The sequence below is a fragment of the Ammospiza nelsoni genome, chromosome 3 (genome assembly GCF_027579445.1).
Source record: "Ammospiza nelsoni isolate bAmmNel1 chromosome 3, bAmmNel1.pri, whole genome shotgun sequence".
NCBI classification, from domain to species: domain Eukaryota; kingdom Metazoa; phylum Chordata; class Aves; order Passeriformes; family Passerellidae; genus Ammospiza; species Ammospiza nelsoni.
Window position 1 is genome coordinate 34,631,367 of NC_080635.1, and position 23,820 is coordinate 34,655,186.

General features: G+C 39.7%; 2 protein-coding genes across 6 annotated transcripts in view; one reads left to right on the forward strand and one right to left on the reverse strand.

The window, feature by feature from the left end:
* DPY30 (dpy-30 histone methyltransferase complex regulatory subunit) lies at window positions 1–5,623 on the reverse strand. Of its 2 annotated transcripts, none has more exons than XM_059469580.1 (5): window positions 5,483–5,623; window positions 4,973–5,046; window positions 4,841–4,888; window positions 3,524–3,666; window positions 1–293 (listed from the first exon to the last, which is right to left on the reverse strand). In XM_059469580.1, exons 2-5 carry the CDS (start codon window positions 5,006–5,008, stop codon window positions 221–223), a joined length of 300 nt encoding a protein of 99 aa, XP_059325563.1. In that variant the 5' UTR covers window positions 5,009–5,046; window positions 5,483–5,623; the 3' UTR covers window positions 1–220. The 2 variants fall into 2 exon arrangements, with proteins under 2 accessions (XP_059325563.1, XP_059325564.1); XM_059469581.1 differs by lacking the exon at window positions 5,483–5,623 and adding an exon at window positions 5,138–5,331.
* A 3,428-nt stretch (window positions 5,624–9,051) lies between these two features.
* SPAST (spastin) overlaps window positions 9,052–23,820 on the forward strand; it is a 38,654-nt gene continuing 23,885 nt past the window's right edge. Inside the window, exons 1-4 of one of the 4 annotated variants that reach the window (XM_059467811.1) lie at window positions 9,052–9,519; window positions 13,461–13,547; window positions 14,783–14,866; window positions 20,328–20,423. In XM_059467811.1, coding sequence (XP_059323794.1) covers window positions 9,114–9,519; window positions 13,461–13,547; window positions 14,783–14,866; window positions 20,328–20,423 — 673 coding nt within the window. In that variant the 5' untranslated portion in view covers window positions 9,052–9,113. The remainder of the gene's footprint in view (window positions 9,520–13,460; window positions 13,548–14,782; window positions 14,867–20,327; window positions 20,424–23,820) is intronic. The other 3 variants (XM_059467812.1, XM_059467813.1, XM_059467814.1) reach the window with 3 other exon arrangements.

A 23,820-nucleotide genomic window follows, 5' to 3' on the forward strand; every position in this document is an offset into this window, starting at 1 on the left:
TGGAGTTTCAGTATTTTATTTTCAAAATCTCTTAATAGCTAGTTTAAAACAAGAGAACAATTAAATGTAAAGTGTTCTTTATTAAATAAACTCAAAAGATAAAGCAAATTGTGCAGTTAAGAAAGACAACAACGTGGCTAAAGGATTTTTACAGCAGAAAACAAATTGCGGCAAATGAGCATTTCAGTCTAGCAGCCCAACTGTCCTCATTTTTATGGAGTTAATTTCGGTCCTCAAATTGTGACTTGTTTTTTAAAAGATATGCTGCTAGAAATTCAATGGGATTGGGCGGTCTGAAAAAAAAAAAAGTAAATCAAAAGTAATTATTTGTTATTATATGGAATAAGGTAGCTGAAGAACCAATCACCTTCCCTTAAAAGCAACACAGCTCGTCCCAAACACTTCTAAGCATTGATTTAGGGATGACCAACTACCTAGAGTGACTGTAAATTTCCAGTTTATGTCTAATGAGAAAGTTTTTAAAAAGGGGTCTTAGTCACAAAGTGGGTTCAATGTTACTAAATTGCTAGAACAGAACTGACATACATAAAATCACAGTCTGCAAGCATAAATACTGTATGTACATCATTGAATATGACATGCATTTGCCTCTTTCTTTACTCATGTTATTTAAACTGAATCTCTGCTTTTTTTCTTTTTTCTTTTTTTTTCAAGTGGTTATTGTGTAGCTTAGTGTATTAAGAGTTGTTTTCATGGTTTCTGGCAACTGAAACAAAACACAACAAATCTTCAAGTTTGAGAAGTGCTGTAACTTGCAAGTAGTCAATAATAAACACTTCTGATCACTGGCCTTAGTCTGTAGGTTTTTTTAAAAGAACTCCTCCAGCTATACCATGTGAATCCTGCTAATCTGGATTCTGTCCACAGAATGACATACTTATTCCAGAGCATGTCAAACCAAAGGTCTGGCAGTGAGCAAGTTGCCTATAAAGAGCACAAAAACAACAACAAAAATATGCAGAGACACTTCTCGGGACCATCCTTTTGGCATCCAAGCATGTACCAATTCCTGAGCTAGTACCCTTAATAGTCTGGGGTGGATTCCTCTACAGCTTTGACCAGTTGCCTCTTGAACACAAATAAAATGTTAATGTCCTCAACTGAAAGCACAAAAATAGCTTAATTATGTGACCTGTGAAGGATCAGCCCTTTGTTCATTATGAATTTGCTACCTGCTTCATTTAATTTGATTACTGAATCAGGAGAGATAATAAACAGTCCATCCCAATCCATCATCTCTGTGCTGTTGTGATTTAACAGGCTCCTAATATGTTCATCCACAGAAGCCTCTTCTCTAGATATCATCTAGTCAGTCATTCCATATAGAGATAGTATTCCATACTTATGACCACCTTGTCACTCTCACTTTTTCACATTCTACCAGAATACAGGGAAATTATACATAACAATAAAATATAAGAACATCACTTTTTAATTTAAATAGTGACATTATGCTTGTTTTTTACCTCTTTAATTTTAGGTTGGTTTTACCCCTTCAATTTCTAAGTGCTACCATTCAGAATTTATTTTTGATTAAAGCAGTGCATTGACATATATATGTAACAGTTTAACATCATTTTTCCACAAGAGTAATTTTCAGCTCAGAATCTAACATTTTGTCAGTGGAGTTTTTCACTACCCTCTGAGGTCCACAACTTTATGTTTATTTGGATTCAATGTCACTTTATATCAGTTTAAATTTTTCATGCCAGTCTTCACAGTTTTATGAAGTTCCCGTGCAATTATTTACAATTAATCAACTTAAAATCTATTCTGTAAAACTCAGTCTCATTAACAACTTCTGTCCGCCACTTCTTCAAATTGTTGTAAGTGATCTTTTCCATGATTCTAGTGTTGAGCTCATTTCACTGTGAAAATTCAACATTTATTTCTACCCTTTATCTCATATCTTCCTATCAGTTCCTCATCCATATAAAGGCACTTCCTTTAATCCCAACAGCAACTAACTAATTTTAAAAGCTGTTACTGAACAACAATGTGAAAATCTTTTTGGAAATTTAAACAGAGTGCATCATCTGCATTCCTCTTTATGTATGCTTACTAACTCCTTCAATTAACTCCAATACACTTAAAAGACCTAACACAAATTGTGTTGACCTCCTCCCAAATATGTCATTTATCCATATGCTCACTATCCTGGATGGTAATTTCTACTGAATTCCAGGCATGATTATCAGATGTACTGGGCTGTTCCCTGAACATTTCTATATTCCTTTGAAAAATAACTTAGCATCCACTAGTTATTTTCCTGTTCAATTTTAAGCAGTAGATTATACAGCAGAGCTGAGAGTTCAGCTTTCTCACTCCTGAGGGTTTACTATGCTCAGCTGAACAGACAGTTTGTCCTGGTAGGTTCATACTACCTGTATGTTTCCTAACCCCTCCTATCAATGATCCAATTTCACTTCTGTGATGAGACCCCATAATGAAGATAGAAAAAAGGCAAGGCAAGACAAGGGAAGGCAAAGGGAAGGGAAAGAGAAAGGGAAAGGGAGGAAAAAGTTTGCCTGTCACACAGGTATTCAGAGTGCAAGGGTGGAGTATTAACCTTGGGCTGTGTTTTACATTGAGTCTGCAGCAGAACTCCCACAGATATCAGCTGAAGATCTGCACATCCCTCAGGTGTGCACATGGGTGGACCTTCCTAGGTGCCTAATTTTGCTTAATTAGCTGTCTGTACACTACAGTTTAAATTCTCAACTGCTTTTGAAGTTCATACACTGTTGATGGTTCTTCTGAGTGTAGGTGCCATGATGCAATTACGGTCATCTATATCAGCTTTTGATTGTATTATTTCAGTTTGAGAGATGGCTCACAAAGTACGATTTGCCACTAGTGAGGACACACCAAGAGGCTAGAAATTAGTTTTGTTAAGATGAACAAATGTTTGCTGTTGTTGAATGATACTGTCTACATTGACTGGTAAAGAGAGCTGGGGCACCTCAACAGTAAAATCTTTATTCAGAAGATAAACCATCAGTCTGCTTCTTACAGAAGCAGACTGTGTTTACAGTGCAGGCTCAGCCACACCCTTTGGGAAGTATCTTAATCTCTGACAAAGATGCATGTCATGCCTGATTTGTCTTTCCTTCTCTTAAATATCAAGCAGAACTGTTTATAATTCCACACAACAAAAATCTTCAGAACCAGAACATCCTCTTGCCTTGCTTCTCTAAGGTGAATTACATGATAAAATTAATAACAAAACCTCTCCCATTTTTCCCTCTAAAACTTTCACAATAGTGTACCTTATTGGGAGATGATGATTTCAATAAATTACTCCTGTCATGCCATATGTGCCTAAGTGAGGAACCCACCCTGCATGGTCAATCACAGCAATTCATGGGTTCATAAACCTGTTATAATGAGGACCTTACAAAGAGCAATACCATATTTGGTGTGGGAGGCCTGAAAGGTGCTGCACTGCCCGAGTTTGAGACCTGCATTTCCTAGGAACAGAAGGAACACAGAAGCATCTTACCTCTCTTTTGCAAGAACAGCAAGTCCCTGTAGCAAGATAGGTACAACTGTCTGATCCAAGTAGGCACGTGTGGGTAATGACTGAAGATCCACCTTCTGCTTTGATGTTTTCTCAGCATTTAGTTTCTCATTTTCTACTATCCTCTGAAGTAAAAAAAAACCAAAAACATGAATGAACATTGGTAATAGCAGCCACATCTACTTTGAAGTGTGTGTGCAAAGTACCCATCTCTGCAATTTGATGGCAATAATTTCTTTACATCTTTAAAGAATATTAAGTGCATATTTTTCCTTGCAAAAAAACCTAATTCAGAGGAACCTTCTGTTAAATTCCTATGTTTTGGGGAAACAACATTAAGAAGTTGTAAGTTTTCTACAAGAGAAGACATCCAATCCCAGGAATTTTTATTTCTGCCATTTTTTTAAATTTCACTTCAAATTCACTGATTTGAACTCTACACCACTAAGACAGGAATATCAACAAGAGTCTCAGTTAGATGGTTCCTGTACACATGTGCTTCTAACACAAAATGGTAAAAGCACAAGGAATTCAGGTGAAGTCAGACAAAGGGGACTCTAGTAAAGTCAAGTACTTTGAGACTGTGCTCTACTCAAGTATAGATGGACACTTTAAAGAAAACATATGCAAAATGCCTCCAGGTACTTTTTGCTCAAAAAGTGCTGCATCACCTTACACCATTAACTGTAGTTGAAGAGTGATACCGTCCCACTGCCAGTAAACCAAAAGTATTCAGTGCAATGTACATGAATCTACTGGCACAGGACTGGTGTGTTATGGGCCTGTAGGAACCATGGAAGCTGAGGCATAGACACAAGCAGTTACCAGAGAGATGAGCCCCAGAAAATGTTTTAAAGTAGTTTGTGCAAAAGCTTAGCACAGAGTAGGAACTTATAATAAAGGGAGGCTGAAAGCTTGTCTTTGATAAGAAGAGTAAATAAATGTCATAGAGTTAGGAAGTGATTCTCCCAGTCTACTCACCATAGGTTGAGCCTAATGTGGGTAGCTTTTTTTGTGCCATAATATATATCTGTATCTCTCACAGACAGCAACAGAACAGATAATAATCATAAGATACTTAAAAAAAACCCCAACTCATTAAAAGGCTCATTATCTACTTCAGTATCATTTAGAACAATGGAAGTAGCACAACAGAAAATATATGTACAGCTATTTCCACCAGGGACAGGTATTGCTTAGCTCCATTGAGAATATTACATTTTCTGAAGTTAGACTCAGGAGTCAACTTCTTTCCCCAAACCACAAATGTGACTTCCACTGCAACAAAATCTTTGTTACCTCTACATTTTCAGTGAGGCCGTATTCGGAATGAGGATTTTCCGGAACCTGTAAAATAACACATGGTTAGCAAAGCTAAAATTCTCCTTTTACACATGTAACATAATGCACATAAAACATTTCTTATAATACCTGTGGCTGTCCCTCCATAATCTGTTCTCCCTCCATGATTCAAGAAGTGAAATTTGATTGACGTCCAAGAAGATCTAGGAAAGCAATAAAAAAATCCGGTCAGCAGGCTGAGATGAAGCCCATGTGAGCTGAGCGATATTGCATCACTTGGTTACTAATGGTTACCAAGGCACAATTACTAGAAAGCACAGGGAGTCGCTCCGTGCTCCCCCCGCGCCAAACTTGAACTGGTTTCTCCCGCACGCAGAACCGAGAAGTGCCTTGAAGTTACGTCCGCTGAAGGGAGCAGTACTGCGATTAGAGAATACAGCACTCATCTCCCGGGACGCCGGAGACATCCCTTTCCCCGCTTCCTTTCTTCCCTCCCGTGCCCGCCACGGCGCCCCGAGAGCCGCCGCGGGCAGGGCCGGGCTGGGGCCGCGCCGCAACCGCGGCCACGTGCGGGCACCGCCCCCGGCCGTGCCCCGGGCACCCCGCGGGGGAGGGGCGGCCCCGCCGCAGGGCTCTCACCGCCGGTGGGTCCGGGACGGGCGGGACAGCGGGATCGGCGGGACGCACACCGGGAGCCGCTCCGCAGCAACCGCGGCCGCCGTCGCGGAGTGTTTTGACGTCAGTGAAGCGGTCGCGCGGCCGGCCCCGGGCGCAGTGCGCCTGCGCGGGCGCCACCCGCGGCCCGCGGGGCGGGGCCGTGTGCGGGAGAGTTCTGTCTCCCGTCGGGATAAAACTCGCGGGATGTGCTCGCTTCCAAGTCAGCCCGGCGGTTTGCCTGCAGAAATATGCTCGTAAGTCAGTGCGGCTTGCTGTCTGAGGAGGTCACTGTGGTGTTCACGGAAAATAACATTGCTGAAGCTGAAAGTGGGTTTTTGTTAGTGAAATAACTTAGTGTTAACACTGCTTGAGGCTTCTGGAAGTTCTTTGGTATTATAAAATCTGTTAAAACTTTATATCAGTAAATAAGAGATCTTTTAAAGGACAGTTATATATACTAAAAGAAAATTCATGAGTGGGCTGGAACATACTTGATGTGAAAAATGTGTATTTTATGATTGGCTTTTCACAAATATTAAAATTAATATTATATGTGTTATTCTAGAAAGTTATGCTGTATAATTTTCTTAAGTAATGTGTTAAATATAGTTTTAGGTTATAACATAATGTTAAAATAGAAATTATGCTATGTAATATACTTTTTTTAAAGAGAGGACTCGCACCGAGATAGGAGCCACAGGACACCTGAATCTTTCAGAGAAAAAGAATTTATTGCTCCATTAGCAGAAGAAATGAACTTCTTCCTGCCTCGCTCAGTCCTGAAGATGCTGTCAGGATTAAGAGGAAGAAGTTGACACTGACCTGCCCGAATCCTGTATTTGAATGGAATTTATGCATCATGTATGAGATGTATAAATATGCAACAAGCTATTGCTTTTAAGGGTTAATCCTCTGTTAACCTGTGCCCCTTTTCAGGCTTATGTTGTGCAGAAAAAGGTACCCGGACGTCCATAACTCTTTGTTTTTATTGTCTCATATTGTCCTAATCCAAACTGTCCAAATTATTATTACTCTAATTATATTACTATTTTTATAACCATTTTATTACTATTGAACTTTTAAAATTCTAAAAAAAAAGTGATTGGCGTTTTTCACACTTGATAATATTTTCATAATAAAAGTACATAATCATTCTTACAAAACACAGTGAAAAAGGACTTGATGTACATCACTGCATTTTTTCAGTACTAATAGGTTCACTGTCTGTCTAATAATGGTCTAGGTCATGAATAGTTGCTATATGTTTGTATGTTATTTTATATGTGATAACATTCTGTATTTCATACAGTAAGAAAACTGTGTACTGTTCTGTCACTAAAAGAAAACCACTCCACTCTGTCGTTTAAGAAAATAAATACACATCACCAGGGGCAACTGGAAGTAACTTAATGAGGCATAAACAAACAAGAAAAAAAACCCAGTAGTTTTATAGTAATTTTGGAAGAATGAATAAAATACTGCAGACAGTAGTGATTTTAGTTTGGTGCATCCTTTTAATTAACATGCCCCACCAACTGCCCTTTCTTGCTATAAGCTGGGGGAAACTTGCTTGGGCACTGAATTACCTGTCTGCAGTTTGGGGACTGTCTCAGCTCCGGTGTGCTGTCACTGTAGGACATGAAACAACACGACACGCTCACACTATTGTTCTCAAGGTGAAAAAAGGGAAGTTTATTTTCTGACTTCAACATTTATAGATTTCCAAAAGTGACACTGGATTGGAGGGTGAAAGTGCCACTTCACCAATGACACTGGACAAACCAAGTCTATCAATTTTCTCCTTCTCCATAAAAGAAAGCAAAACAATAAATTATTTACAAATCAGGGCGACAGTGCGCAGTTCAGGGGTGCAGCACAGAGCTGATCTATCATAATCTAGTATTTGTCGCAGACATTTCTCCACAGAAATCCTTTCTTTCATATTTCTGTGTCTTCGGGAGCCAGAGGCCCCCGAAGAGAAGGTAAACAATTATTATCAGCTGCTGTGGAATGCAATAGGATTCACCTTGATTGGCTCATTTTCTATGTTTATAATTAAGGGCCAATCATCAGTGCAAGCCAGGGGACTGAGTCCCTGGACACAACTTTGTTGTGGATTTCTTTTCTGTCTATTCTTAGCTTAGCTAGCAGCTCTGCAAACCTCTCTCTATATTCTTTTCAGTATAACTATAATGTATTATATATCATATATTAATAAATAAGCCTTCTGATCAAGATACAAGATTCACCGTCTCTCTCTCACCAGCAGCGACCCACTCAGGCCGCTGTAATAAGTATTACTCAGTATTTTATTTGTAGAACAGAGTGTGTGTGACAAAGCAAAACAAAGATGAAAAAGATCAGACAACGCACCCACAAAGGTGGGAAGGTTGGAGCAGAGAGGGAGGCGCTCGCTCATTGCGGCAGGCACAGAAGTGCTGGTGTATGGATGCCGCCCTCCCCTAGATTGCTAGACCAAAGGTACCAAAGCGTTTTTAAGGTTTGCAATAACCAAAGGAGTAGGGAGCTGGAGGATCTATCTCTTTGGTGAAACACAAATAAATATTATGGCTGGGCGAATAATTGTCAAGAGCTTCGACAACTCCATGTTCACTTTGGGTAAGGAGAGTGGAGTAGAGTTAAGATTAATTTTTTTTTTTCTTCCAGAGCGCTGTATCTATAATGTATAGTGAATTCCATTAGCTCCCTGCATGTGAGGAGCCAGCCTGTCATTGCCATTACAGAGCTGCGGAGCAGACAAAGCACCGCAGCACCCTCCCGGGGGCAGGGACACCGTCGGGGACTGGCTGCTCCACGCCTCTCCGAGCGAGGGAATTCCCCGGGCTCTGCCAGCAGTGGCTGCAGGCGGGAGCGGCGCCAGGAGCCCGCGCTGCATTGTGCCTAAGGGCGGCTCACAATCCCGGCCAGAATAACTAATCCTGGTAAATTATTCATCGCCCGTCCGCTCGGTGAGGCCATGGGCCGGCACTGGGCGGCCTCGGCCGGGGCTGGAGCTGCCGCTGTCGGTCTGCGCTCCTGCACATCCCCGAAAGGAGGCTGGGCCAGCTGGGGGGCGGCCTCTTCTCCCGGCGACCAGCGAAAGGACAAGGGGACATTTCCCTAGGCTGTGCCAGCGGCGGTCCAGGCTGGACACTAGGAGGAATTTCTTCACAGAGAGGGTTGTTTAACTAGGGAATGGACTGCCCGAGGAGGTGGTACAGTCACCGTCCCTGATCACGTTCAAGACCGGTCCGGACGCCGTATTTAGTGCTACGGTCCAGTTTCACATCGGTCAAAGGCTAGACTCGCTGATCTCACAGGCCTTTTCCGACCACACTGATTCTGTCATTCTGTGCTTTCCAGGCCCAGCGCTGAGAGCCCCTGAGAGCCCTCCACTCGGGCCGTGGGAACGGCAGGCCGGGCGCTGTAGGTGCCGTACCCTCGCCTCCCATGGTGGCAGCGGCGGTGCCGCCTCTCCCCGCCCCGCCGGGGCCGGCCGCATCCCGCCCCCCGTCCCTCCCCCTGGGCCGGCCGAAAGGGGCGTCGCCGCCGCCGCCATCGCCATGGCCGGTTGTTGTCAGTCCCTGGCAGCGGGTTATGGCGACGGCGGTGAATGAATTCTCCGGGCGGCCGAGGGAAGAAGAAGGGCTCAGCCGGCTCCAGTTCCGCGCCTCCGACCGCCGGCGCCTCTCCCTCCTCGCCGCCCGGGCCGGCGCCCCCCGTGCCGCCGGCGGGGGCGGCGGCGGCGGCGTCCCCGCACAAGCGGAACCTGTACTACTTCTCGTACCCGCTCTTCGCCGCCTTCGCCCTGCTCCGCTTCGTCGCCTTCCAGCTCGGGCTGCTCTTCGCCTGGCTCTGCGAGCGCCTCTCCCGCGGCGCCCTCATGGCCGCCAAGGGCAGCAGGGCCGGGGCCGGCGAGGCGCCCGAGCCCGGCGGGGCGCCCGAGACGGTGCGGGCGTGCCACAAGCGGGCCTTCGAGTGCATCTCCATGGCTCTGCGCATCGACGAGGACGAGACAGGTAGGGAGGGAGCGCCCGCGGCTGCCCCGGGGTGTGGGGGAGGCCGGCAAGGCCCTGGGCCGTGGAACCGCTTTCGGCTGAGAGCAAACAAAACCCGCTCGTGGGAGAAATGCGGGGGGTGAGCCGGGCTGTGTGCGGGGGGCTGCGGACGCTGTGCCCGTGGGTGAGCCGGGCTGTGCCCGCAGGCGGTGGCGGTGCTTTGGTCCCCGGCCCGGTCCGTCCCTGCCGCAGCCCGTAGGTGCGGGTCGGATCTCAAAGCTGCGGCCCGGGCTCGTTCCCCTCGCGAGACAAGTGCTTGTATTTCTCCCCAAAAACTCAATTTTTTCTGGGTGAGGTGGTTAAAAATTGTGGGCCGGTGTGTGACTGTAACTAGCCTTCGCCAAGCCAGCTGGACCACAAAAGCAGCAAGGACAATAATAAGGATGTGTCCTACAGTGCACTGCCTGGCAAATGATGTGAGCGCTCAAGCGAGGCTGCAGGTTACTTGGCCCTCAGAATGCCCATTTGGAGTGGTGTGACTTTTAAAGAAATAAATACTTATTTTAAGTATTTAGGCAGTTTCTTAAAATGTGTTTTTCTTAAACTGTTTGACATGCATACTCTTAAAAGCCTAAAAACCTACCACTGTGTGATGAGAAGACCTTAAGGAGAGCATTTAAGGTTCAATGAAATCAAACAGAGGAGTGAGGATTTTTTACAAAATACTTGATACTGAATTAAATTTAATCATTTATTCTAAATGCAGCAGCATGATTGTGTCAGCATGCAAAAGGTAGGCTTTGGGGGCATGCTGTGCTGGTGTTTAAAATTCTCAGGAAAAGTCAGAATGCTTTATTCTAAACTTTCAGTTGTGCTCTAATGAAACTGCTATCCAAGAGGAGGAGATTAAGCATACAGGAGCAGGCCTTCAACAGAGGCTGCATGCTGACAGCACCATAAAAGCATGGGATGTGTCCTCCTTTGCCTTGACAGTTTGGGAGTGGCAGTGGTGTGTTCTGGGAGAGAAAAAAAAACCTGCACCATGTGCAGCAGGGTTAGTTCAGCACAGATGTACAGCGAGGGAGCGCTGAGGGTCTCAGGAACAAAGCACGAAAGAAGGTGAGGTAGCTGAAAGCTTCGGTGTTGTTGGTGATTGCTCTGTGAGTGGCAAAATCTTACATTATCAGGGACCTGTTCCACTGCTGTGACCTCTAACTGTTGGTGGTTTGGAGGGTAAGCCCTTAAATATAAATATTAATAATGGACTTGCTCTGTAGGTTTCTTTAGGGTGATGATACATTAATTAGCTGCACAGGCCATACATTTAGTAAGATGATCTTTGCTGCTAATGTGAGCAGTTACACAACTGTTACAGCCCTGCAACTGCAATATACATTCCCCTAAGAAAGAACTCCCTTTAATACATAGATTTGTTATTTGCTTATCTGATTTTTCCAGAATACTTTGAATTTTTTTTTATCTGTAAACAAGCTTTTTATATCTTCAAAGAGAAAACTGTATGTTAGACATAGTATGTGAAATGGTTGGAATTTCTGAATTGTCTAATAGCCTGTTAGTTGTGTGGCATTTTTTTGCTGTTGTGGGAGCTCTGCATGCTTCAGTAATTTTGATAGCACTTCTGGTAATTTTTTATGTTTCTGAATTAGTGGGGCAGTTATTCTTGTTTTGGTATTTTCACAATTAAGCTTAATATCTCTTCCTGAGAAGGCACATGTGGTGTGTTGACCTCTGCAAGCAGTTCAGCATCCACACAGCTGCTTGTTTACTCTTCTCAGTGGGACAGGGGAGAGCATAGGAAGAGCAAAAGTGAGGGAAAAAAATAGATGAGAAATTTTTCCAAGCAATGATTACCTTGGAAGACAGCCCCCATTCAGTTATTCATCCAGCCAGGTTTTTATTGATGAGCATTATATTGTATGATGCAGAATATTCCATAGGCCGGTTTGGGTCAGTCATCCTGCCAGTGTCCTCTCCCAACTTCCTGTGCTCCCTCAGCCTACTCACTGGGGATCTAGATGGGAAAAAGAAAACCTTGAGGTTTTGCTGTTCAGCAGTACCCAAAATATTTCTGTGTTATCAACTGTTTTAGTCACAAATCCAAAACACAGTGCCATTGGGGCTGTTTGAGGAAAATGAGCTCCATTCTGCCAGAGCCAATAGAGCAAGTCAGCAACTTCCAAGGACCATGACATTTATTTTATTTTTAATGTCATAATCACTGAGAACTAGTCAACCATTCTGTATGGAGTTGGAGCACAACCTTTGCAAACAGTTTGGTGTGGTATTGTGCTTTGGAAACTTTCTCCAGTTAAAAGCTGGAAGTGAAATTTTAATGATGACCTTGGCATGTTTGCAGCTGCCCATAAGAATAACAAAGCTGTTCAGGCTTTCTTAGCACAGGTGGCTGGAATCATCTCAAATCAGATTTTTATTTAGCTATAATCAGTATTAGATTTATGATTTACACTGCAGTTGAAACTGTTTGTGTGGGTGGTAGAGAGAAGAAGCTTAAAGAAAAAGTGTAAAGAGAGGATTGAAGTCACTCACCTTGGGTGATTTAATTTATCTAGCTTTGTCCTCAACAGTCAGGACATATGAGGCTGGTGAGAAAGGGCAGTAATGATTTAACTCCCAAAGTGTGTGGTGTTCATGACTATAGGCAGGTGGTCTGTGGTTTGTGTTGGTAAGAGGAACAAGGCATGAAATTACCTGCACAGGGGAACTTGCCAAATGTTATTATTAAGGGATTTTTTTGTAATCTGAAGAGTATTCTAAAAATGCTTTGAAATAATTTTAGTAACACTGAAATTTGCTAGAAAATAGGTTTGGTACTGAAGTTTTCAAAAGATTCAAAACATTTGAGTGTAGAAGCACACAACCACTGGTAACTGGCACTTAGGAATAGTTTTGTGAAACATTATTATCTTAAAATAAGGTAATCATATCTGAAGTTTCATTGTAGGCATTTTTAGTTTTTCCTACCACTAGTAGCTTGTTAATGCTGATCAGGTTTTATGTCCTAATACCTAATTTGTTATATTCCTCTGTGGAAATGCATGCTTAGTGTGATATAATTATGTTGCAAAATTATTTTTCAGTATGCAGGCATATTAATTTTTAATGCAGAGTATTTATGGAAAGATAGCAATATGAAGTAGATATTAATGGGTGTTCAGTGGTTGACTTGCAGGCATGGTGTCACATGGCTTAGGGCAGGCACAGGCATGGTCAGGGCTGTGTTTGCTGCAATATCCACTCAGGACATGGGTGGTGCAGAGGTGAGCTCTCACTCTGTTGTGTTCTGCTTCATGTGAAAGCTGGCACACATCTGTAATACAGCACTTTCATAATAACATAAACAAAGAAATGCCCTCATGACAAATGAGCTGCACTGACAAAGGTAACCAGAGGAGAAGTGTCTCTCATCTGTCTCATGTAGTGTTTTAGACTTGTTGCTTTTCTTCTTGAGTTTCTGTGCTTCTAGTGTTATTTTGGGTATTATTAGTGTTATTATTAGGCTGTCGCTGGAAGGTTAAGAGGCACTTCTGGAACATCAACAACTAGTTGATGTTCCAGAAGTAAAAACTGCTAATTTCACTTTTTATGTTGGGAGTGAATATGTGTAGGTGAGCTTTCATGTCTTTTTTGGGGGGCGGGGGGGGGGGAAAGGGTGGATTTATTTCTTTAAGGCAGATGAAGAATTATTCTTGAAACAGGCAAAAGTGATTTGAGGCTGGTGTACCACCTGTTTTTAATAGAAAAGCTTATTTGATATTTAAATAGCTATAAAGTTGACAGTGTCCCTTTAAGACTTCCTTTAAATCACTGGATTTTGCTCAAATATCTCTTCCTCTCTCTTACTTGTTTTATGTAGCATTATTTAGAACCATTCTTAAGCTTTAATTCGTTCAAGAAAATAATGGGCTCACTTCCTTTTTAAGCAGGACAAAAGGAACAAGCTGTTGAATGGTATAAGAAAGGAATTGAAGAACTGGAAAAAGGAATAGCTGTCTTAGTAATTGGTCAAGGTAAGCCAGTTTTGAGTTTTGTGGAACTAATTTTGGTTTATGGCTTCTTTAAAGTGAGAAATCAATATTACTAAATATGGTAGGGGCTAGGAGCAGCCTGCTGTATGAATTATTTCATAAGGATCTTTCTTATTCCTGTTTTAGCTGTAGGTGAACACTGGTCCTTTTCTCTGTTCCACCTTAATATTCTGGTCTATTTGACATGCAAATCTTGCTCCAAATATTTTCAGACTCTACGAAATCATAAGGAGTTCATGAACACTGTTAAGTAAAACATGTGATTTCTTATATAATGGGAGTGCCAAAATACTGAGTTTGGATTTGATTTGCTGAAGTTGACAGTTCATGTTCTCACTTATGCAGAATTTTTTATTCCCTTCAGTATAATCTAAAAAGAAACCCCCAATTTGGAATGGCCTGACATTGTGTTTCTGAATAACTTAGGGCCAAATAACTGAACATTTCCAACAAAGGAAGAAAGCCATCTCTCTATTTGGAAACATTTTAACCTTTAGTTTAGAAGCAGGTATGTACCATAGAAATACAGGTGTAGTGAAGGACTGGCTGAAAATTTCTGTCCTCAAAATAATATTGTAATAATAACAACCCAAATCACCTGCCCCAAACCTAAACCTCTAAGTGGTTTTGCAGGCTTTTATTTATTCTTTCATCTGTGTTAAAAATTATGTGGTGATCTTACTTAGGCATTTTGGTATAACCTGTATAAATTGCACAGTGTAAAAAAAAAACCTTGACTTGAACAGACAATATTTCTTAGAAAGTGCTGTTAATGTCTAATTCCACGTGTTTTGAAATGTAAAGGGACACAGTCAACTGAATTTAAATCTGTTAATTTTGCCAAAATGAATTCTTTCAAATTGTACTTGCCTCTCAGTCACTTTTCAAGCTTTTCAAAAATATTTTATTTGATTTCTGTTCAGAGACATGCAGAGACAAGGGACTTTTTAGGTCAGCATGAAATGTTAGACAATATGCAAAGCAGTGTTTGGGTTCCTGTCACTCTATAAGCACTGTTGTGAAGCACAGAGTGTCAACTAACTTTAAATTCTTGAGTAAACAGAAGCTTTAGAGTTTTTTTTATTAGTTTTGTAATGAAGTTCCATAGTGGAGGGAATAGATAAGGGTGGGAGAAGGAGGAGGAGGGAAGGCTGGATATTAGTATTTTAGCACTTAATTTACCAGATTGTGTTTTAACGTGGATTTTTCTTTGTAAGGTGATCAGTGTGAACGGGCTCGACGTCTCCAATCTAAAATGATGACAAATTTGGCAATGGCCAAGGATCGCTTGCAGCTTTTAGGTACCAGTTACAATTCATGACTTTGGAAAGTTTGTCATTATTTGCAAAACTTCATTTAATGTATTCTTCTAAAATATTACTTTGATTTTTAAAGTGAAGGAGTCATTATGTTTGTAGGGTCTCTTTAGTTTAATTTTCAGTTGGGAGTAAGTGCTGTTGATGGATTTTGAAAATGGAATTTCATGACTCACTTTCAGGTATAAAAGTAACTGAGAAATCTTTATATCATAGCACACTTGACTCATAAAATGAGGAAGTCTTGATTAACTCCTAATGGAGGTTGTTCAGGATTTTTCTGTTAGTACTGTAGTGAAATTTATGATATATTGCTGATCATGAGTGCCAAGTGTGCTTCTTGTAAGTGTAACTACTTCATGTTCTGTTGATTTTGCTGTCACTTATATTAACAATTTTCCTTATTATTGGTAAATAATAATAATTATTATGATAATAATAATTCTTTAATATCATGTAGACCATAAGGTTGTGAAATTCTAATTTTCTTGATTATTTTCTAGTAGTGTTCTATTTTAAAATTAGAAGGTACAGTCATATTTTTCAGAAACATACTGTTGTGTAGCTTTAGCTTTATTAAAATGTTGTATATAAGTTCTTAGCAGAGTAAAAATCCTCCCATCAAACAACAGACCCGTTGCTCTGTGTAGTGCATCTTATAAATTTAAAACTTTGAAAATGCTTTCAGTTCAGTCAGTAAAAGTAAAATAAGGGATATTTTTTAAATGGTTCCTCATCATACACTAACAAATGTACTTGATTTTAACTTGCATATCTCAGTTTTAATCTTATGCTCTCCCATGTTCAGTCCTATTAACTCATTCTTCTAGGAGCATATAGCACAGATGGGAAAACTTGGGCTTTTTTCTCCTCTTACACTTCATAGTTCTGTGGTCCTAGTTGGTGATTGACAGGGCAGTTGTGACAACCCCAAGGAAGTGAGCCCCTTTTGTCCCCCTTGAGTTCCTAATGTCTTTAATATTTTTTGAAAAAAAATTAAGGGGATAGGAGGTGAAAGAGACATCTGTCTTCTATGCTTTAGTATCTTCATGCAGTTTTAGTATATGGAGAAAAGATATTTTCCACTTACTAGGGTTAAAGGCTGATTTCTAGAGGTAATATGAACTAGGGAGCAATGGAGTGAAACATGGATTACATGTAACAGTCTTTGGTAAGGTATGGCTTGAAGCAACAGTGTTTGTATTTTGTGGGTAGTGCTTCATCCTTGCTTGTATAACTTTAGTAGTGCTTGCAGTGTTGCTAAGTTGCTTGTTTGCTGTGATCTGATTGGACAGAAACAAAGGGTAAAACTCACAAAAAACCCTGAAGTTGAAGTATATTCATCTTCACTGCCAGAATGTGTGATCACATGATATTTGTTTGCTTAATTCAGAGTGCAGATGGTAAGGTAAACAGATAGAATAGTGTTTATTATGTTAGTTGATGTAAAATCATGTTTTATTTTTATTTTTAAATTATCAGTCTAACAATTTGGTTTGCCTAGGTTCTAGTTAATTTTTACTGAGGATGTGCTTCATACAATGTACCTAAAAGCAAAATTTGGATAGAAAGGACCAAGTGAAGTCATGTGCCCTTTAAGAAGACAAAAGATGTGGTTTGGAGGGATATTTCAATGGTTTTAAATCCCTACAGGTTTCATCATTAGGGTTCTATTTGAGTAATATTCTATGCCATCTAACCAACTTTGAAGTATTGACAGCATATTTTTTATTATTTTTGTCTGTAATTTTTCATGGATTTTGTAGAAATTTAAGGTAATATAGAGTTGAATTCCGTGTGCCATTCTAAACACACTTTTAGCCTGTTACTTATAGTAACAGATATTTGGAAGTTTTTGAGTGATGTAAAGATCCTTTTGTAGTTGAATTAAGCATGAGGCTCTTGAAGCTATTACAGTTTAATGAAGTAATTTTTTTCTATTAATTGAACTCATAAGTGTTGTCTGCTTTGTGGAATTTCTCCCTTCCTTAAGTCAGAATAGGCAAGTCCTTTATTACATTAGCTGAAAGGATAAAGCAAACCAGACAATAGTGCCAAATATTTCATCCTGCTTGCTAGAGGGAGATGACATTGCAGACTATCTAACTCAAATGCCATCCAGTCTAGCAGGTTACATTGACAGTACATAGAAAACGAAAATTAAATCATGCTGATTACAGCTGTCCCTTGAAAGTGCTCAGAGCTGTTGGTTTTTAGGGTTTGCTTTTTTTGAGGTGTTGGTACATCACTTGTGTTACATCACACATACCTTTAATTTGCATGACCCCACTGATGGGGGTGTTGGACACTGCTGGTGAGAGTGTGATGTCTGATCACACCCATGTGTTACCACTCTGTCATCACGCCCCTGATGCCTTCCAATGTTGGAAGAGGGTGGAGCTACCCAATGTGGATGATGGGTTTTCTACTTTGAGCCTTGTTTTCGTCCTGGGTCTAAATTATGTCTCTTACTCTGTTTGAAGCTGTCCTGTAACACAGTCTGAAAGCTAAAGTGACTGCTGGTATGTTTCAGGTCAACCCAAGGGGACTTGATGGCTTTGACAGTCCATTGACAATACTGGGTTGTGCAAGCTGTCAGGGGACTTGTAATTTCTTCCATTTGATTTGGTGGTGGCTCCCTGTTTTTCAGATGGTTTAGGGTGTGTTAGTTGTGTGGTTAAATCTTGCTTTGATGGTCTTCACACACCTGGTCTCCACTGGATGACTGATCACCCATGTTAGAGTCATTAAATTTTATATATTTAGAATGACAGGAGGATATTTGTTTTCTACAGTTGACACACAGAGCTTGGCAGCTTGTTGTTCCTAAAGATAGATGGCTGTAATGGCCAGTGCAGCACTATTCAATTCTAATGCTATTTATGTTTTTTACCAATCTGTGTTGTCTCATTTCAGAGAGACTTTCTGTAGGGGCACAGATTTCTGTCACAAGTGCCTTCCTGTGTATTTAGTGTAGCTCTAGTATTTTGGTTGAAGAGTGTTATGTGACACATAATTCAAATATCTGTCTTCATTATCCTCTTTGGAGGGTATTGATATTCCTCTATTCTGCCTGTGTAGGTACAGTCTTCAATGGACACCTTTTGGAATATTTAACTTCTTGGGGGAAATGGTGCTTTTTGCTTCAGGCTTATGTTACAGGGTAGCATTTTTTTAGTAGAAATTAGTGTTTTTGAACTCAAGCTCTAGTGCCTAAATAAGGCAGTGGCTGCAGTGCTGTTTGTTTGGTAGGTTTATGTTAGTGTTGTGTCATGAAAGGGAAATAATGAATGAGAATCAGTGAACTTTCTGTCAGTGTCTGGAAAAATAGGGAGAAAATATTTAAATGGAAGATGATGGTATCCTGTAATTCCCTGGAATAATATTTAAAAGCTCAATTTATTTTTGATATCCCAGATATCTACAGCTATACTGTCCCTAAAGAAAGGTGATCTATATTTGCCTTTTGAAATTTCATGTGCAATACTAAAATGAAATGTTGATAGGTAATGTGATGAGAGAACTCTGAATTGAAGCTGGGCAACAGTTAGATTACATTTTTTCTTTGGCTGGAGTTCCTGAATATATGGAACTAGCTAAGCATTGATAATTGTAGTACAACCCTGGTGTCAGATTGTGGCATTGAAGCAAGTAGCATTTCCTGAACTCCTGCACCAGCCAATTGATGTTATTATGGTTGCTCACTAGGAAGTTGTTCTTTTTTTTTTTTGTTAAGCTCAGAAATGTTTTCCAAAACTCAGCTGATTATCTAATATCTTCAAAGTCTATGAATACTAATTTTGTTTCCTAAGTTTTCTGGATGTTCTTTGCATGCACTGGGCAGGGAGTAGACCATTCTGCTCCTCCTTTGCTACTGCTGTGTTCACTAAAGTAGTGCACTGTCTGCAGTCAGTCCTGCCAAAGGGATTTTCCTTACCTGTCTGGAGAGGAAGGCTTATGAGGGTAACTTCTTGGAAGTTGCAGGGTTTGTGGTTGTTTGTAGGCTGTTATTGTGTGACTGACATTTTTTTGTTTTACTCTGTCTCTTCAAAGCCTTCAATTTAAAATGAAGTAAACTTTGTGTACACATTCTAATCTTGAGTTTTAGCTTTTCATAAATGCCTGTAACTAAAAAGTTTTCATTCCAAATTACATCTTGTTGAACCTAAATGTTATTAAGGCATCACTTTAACTATGAAGTGTAAGGATACTGTTCAGGAAAGCTAAGCAGTGAGTGATGAAGAGCAGGAAGAAGAAAGGAACAAAACACAAAGATTAGGGGGAGATCTGTAACAGGTAAAGAAGCCTAAGGAAGGAGATGTTCATGCTTGTTGGTTGTACCATCTGCAGGCTCTGAATGGCACTTCTTCCTCCAGTTAGGTTATTTATGACCTTAATTGTGTACATTTTCAGTAGAATTTGTCTGCTTTTGCAATATATGCTTTCATAGTACCAGAGAACATTGCTTTTGCTTTTCTACTTGGCATCTCTTCTCTTGCAGTTTCTTGGTAGTGTTATGTCTTGTGGGGTGAGCAGAAGGGAAAAAAAGCAGGAGGGAATGAGAGAGCTTGACAGTGTATGCCTTACATCCTTGCAGACCATGGTTGGTTTTTAAAACAAGAGGGGTGTGTGTGGAATAAAGATGGGAGAGGTACCCAAAGGTATGGCCTAGAGGTTTTTAACTGCAGTGGGAAAAGCAGGAGTGGTAGCTGGACTGCAGAGAATGAGAGGTCCTTAACTTTTCCTTGGTGTTTGCAGCCTTACACCTCTTTGACTTGTGGTTTGGCTGTTTCTCATTACTTCTCTCATTACTTTCTCCTTAATCTTTGGCTTTATAAATACTGTATTCAGATGTTTCTGTTAATCTTCCTAAAGAACACAATTTGCATGACAATTTTATTGACTTAATTTCAAGGCAATTAAATATCTAAACAGAGGTGTCAAATGGCATCGTTGTAATGTGTATATGGTGTTCTGCTTGAAGTTTGAAGGTTTCTGTAAAATGTTGACTAGCTGTTACTACTTAAGTGGAACATTTATTATGCAGAGAAGTGAGGACTCCTTGCACCTGGTCAAAAGTAACACCTTGAGAAGGACATTCAGAAATGTGTTATCTACATGAATATTTATTAAATTAAATTGAGTTAATCCTGAACATTGTGTTTAGAAGTAACTGCAATCACTAGACTGGAAAGATTATTGTAATTAACTCAGCCACAGAGGATGAGTTTTAAAGCTGTTTTCAGTCATGCTCATACTAACAGTGTTTTCTTACACATTTGCTGAATGTGTAGAATAGATAGAAATATTCCTTTTATCTTTAACTATAACAAAGCCAAACTTGACATTTCTGTGTTCAACATACATAAATTTTCTTGGTTCATTTTTGGTTTTTGTTTGTTTATTTTGTCCTTTTTCCTCCCTTCCCCTCTGTTCTACTATGTAGAGAAGCTGCAGGCAGTTTTGCAAATTTCCAAGCCGCAAATGGAGGTCTATAATGACAGTACTAACCTGGCATGCCGCAATGGACATCTCCAGTCAGGTGGGTTTGGTTTTACCAGCACCTCTTGAGGGGATGTCTCTCAGTTCCTGGTGTGTTACAAGGCAAAATAATGCAATGCTGTATTCTGGCCCCACCAGCTTTAAAATAAAATTATTTATGTTTCTGTTTTTAAAAGCTTTGTGTAAAATACATTCCATCCTTTCCATGGCTTTGACAACACTGTTTTATTTTGTAGTATTTGGTTTTCTCTTAAATGACTGTCCTAGAATTCAAATCTATTTACTAAGGCAAGATTTTGGAAAATAATTCTCATGTAATATTCCTCAAGGAATTACATTAAACCTGTTGTAGAAAGTGTCAGTGTTGGATATATAGGTTATATGTTGTGCCTACAATAATTAGCTTTTCCTTTATCATATTGTGAATATGCATTGAGCAACTTAAAAATTTTGGGGTTCTTACATCAAGAAAGTGAGATGCAATTGAAATGAGGGGAGAATGACAGCAGCTCTTGCATTTTGTTGAAGAACATTGTTTTAATCCTTTCCCAGAAGACTGAACCAAGCTTACTAATATAGCAGAAATGAACTTTTTGTGTCCATAAACAAGGTGTAAAGTTGTCCAAGGGTTACCCAAAGTATGGAATGTTTGCAGCTGTGGGATCCCTGATATAGTACCAGTCTGGTTATTAGCAGGCATCTGGATTTCTTAAATGGTTGGTGCCTGTGCTCTTGTGTTTGCTTTTTCTGTCTTTTTGGGGTGTGGGATGAGGGAGTGATTTCTATAAGGAATACACTTTTTTTCTTAAAAGCAATGCAAATAGGTGGTTATGATTTAATCTGTTAATCATCTTGCTGTTGTTTTTCCTTTATACATGTAAAACAATATTTTCATATGGACAGCTCTAATAATTTAAAAACACAAAGTAGATGGCAGGGTTTCTTAGAAAACTACAAAATCAGTTTGCAGGCTACTTCAGATAAGAGGGCTGTTGTCTCTATCTGAGAAGGTAGAGGTACTTCTGAGGTATTGAGCCACAGGGCTCTGGCATAAGCTTAGTTTTCTATCTGTGGCAAGTGTTAACCTGCCCTGTTGCCTAATCAGGTTGGGCTTTTTAAAAGTTAAGGATTTTATGAAGTATGATACATGGTCATTCTTAGTTTTAACATAAATGAAGTACCTTTTTCCCTATAATTTGGTCTAAAATTACATTCCTTTAATTTATTTGCCTTTAAAGGCCAAAGTCTTTACAGATGTTTTTGCTTCATAATTTTGAGTAAGGTACTATTCTCACAGCTATGTTGCACATTTTTTCTATTTCCAAAGTGTTACTGATTTGAGATTCTTCCTTCTCTCAAGATACTATTTGTGTCAGCCTTCCTGCCCAATTTACTTGATTCTAACACAAATGATTGCCCATCCCTGTCTTCAGCATTTGTGGTTCCCAAACTTACATGAATAGGTAGAGATTTTTCTTGGAAGTTCATCTTCCAGTTTTATGCTGAGGTTTTTCAAGACCTCATGGCAGTAGTATCACCTCCCCTTCAGTTGCAGAGGGCTATGCAGTAACTTGTATAAAGAGTAATAACAAGTAGCCTTGAACCCAACCTGTACTTGGAAATAATATTAATTTATTTTTCATCATCCTTCTTCTCATAGCAGTTTTAAATTAGATGTTAAACAATTTACCTGTATTTTCTCCCCTAAAATGTGGTTGTTTTCCTTTTCATTGTGGATTGTTGTTTTCTTTTTCTTAAACAAGCTAGGGAAAGAGATTATGCCAGTCTTGCCAAAGGCAGAGTTTGAGTTTTATGAACTCATTTACTTGTCATACAATACTTAGTGTTACAGTAATTCCAGTGTATACCATTTGATGTGTAAATGCCAGCATGAAGGATGGCCAGACAGAGCATTACATTTCTATTACCTCAACATGAATACTGTGCAGCTCGCTAGTATTTTATCTCATTTTTCACATGGAAGGAGTTGCTGGCATGTCTTTAATAGTAGGCATATACTGGCAGTGTTTGTCATGGTGCAGAAGTTCTATTTTTAATACTGAAGTTTTCAAAGGAGTTCCCTGAGTGAAAGAACAAGTAGTGATAATATTGTTTTTAACAGCATAATTTGACAGAAGCAGATCTTTGACTAATTTGGATCTGTCAGTTCAGAAAGGAAAGTAGCTGCAACTCCTGGCTTGTGTAGCTGTGCTACCACTGAAAACAGGCAGCATGTCCTTCTTAGTTCCTGGAGCTTTCTGTTAAACAGCTTTTATTACTTGCATCTACCTATTTGAAAAATCTGAATTGAATTTTTGAAGAATTGCGATTTTGGGGGCTGTTGTGAATGCTGATCCTGAATAACAATCAGTCTTGCAATTGCTGAAAGTTTAAAGCAGCAATTTCAAGTTTTTTGGTTTTGTTGTTTTTTTTAAATGAAATGACATACATAAAGTTACAGATACTTTTAGACTGGTAGATTTTTTTCTTCCAACTTAGTGTCCATAGACCATGTACAATAACTTGTCTTAGTCCCTTTATCTTACTTCTCAATAGGCATATGTAGGGAATTTCTGAGGAATATTCCCTGATGATTTTTAAGATGTCACAACTGAAGGCTGGAAATTGTTCTGCGGTGCTGGAATTGCTGCTGTTAATTTGAATTTAAACTTTTATTTTGGATGCTTAAGAAATTAGAGACTAGTAGAAACTTGTTTATTGACATGTGCTTTAATTTGCTTTAAGTGAAGAAAAAAAACCAATGGGTTTGCTTTTTTGGAAATATAAAGGATGTTGTTAGATTAAATAAATGAGCTACAGTTGAATAATTTTAAGATTTTTTTTTGTATTTCCAGGTATTTAATATAATCAAGCTTCTCTTAAATTTTTTCAAACATATTTGTACTTTATCTTTAAAGCCAGTTTAACATAATAAGTATCTATATTATGTAATAACTTATAACATTTCTTTCTGTAAGGGAGTCTGAAATTGGGCACCTGTGTCTGCATCTTATCACAATTTAGCCAATAGAAAACTTCAGACAAAATTTTTCTACTTGCTTGTTTGTAATTTGTGTTGTGTGTGTATTTGGATGGCAGATGAAAATTGCAGGGATGCTTTCAGGACCAGACAGCTATTATGTCTGTGTAATCCAGTGGTGTTGGCCTGGAGCTATGAAGTAAATTATTCTGTCCTGAATTAGAGATTAAAATCAAACTGATTAAACATCTATTACCATTCTATAAGTATGTATGAAGCAGACAGTTGAACTGTTCAGTGTTTCAAATACACTTGAAACAATTCCTTGGTGTCTCTTTATGATTAGAACATATTTTAGGTACTTCCTTATTGTTTTATGCAGAACAGTGAAACATTTGCCAAAATGCTGCTGGAGATAGTATGAAGCCATTAAAGTCACTTGCTGTGTATTTCCAGA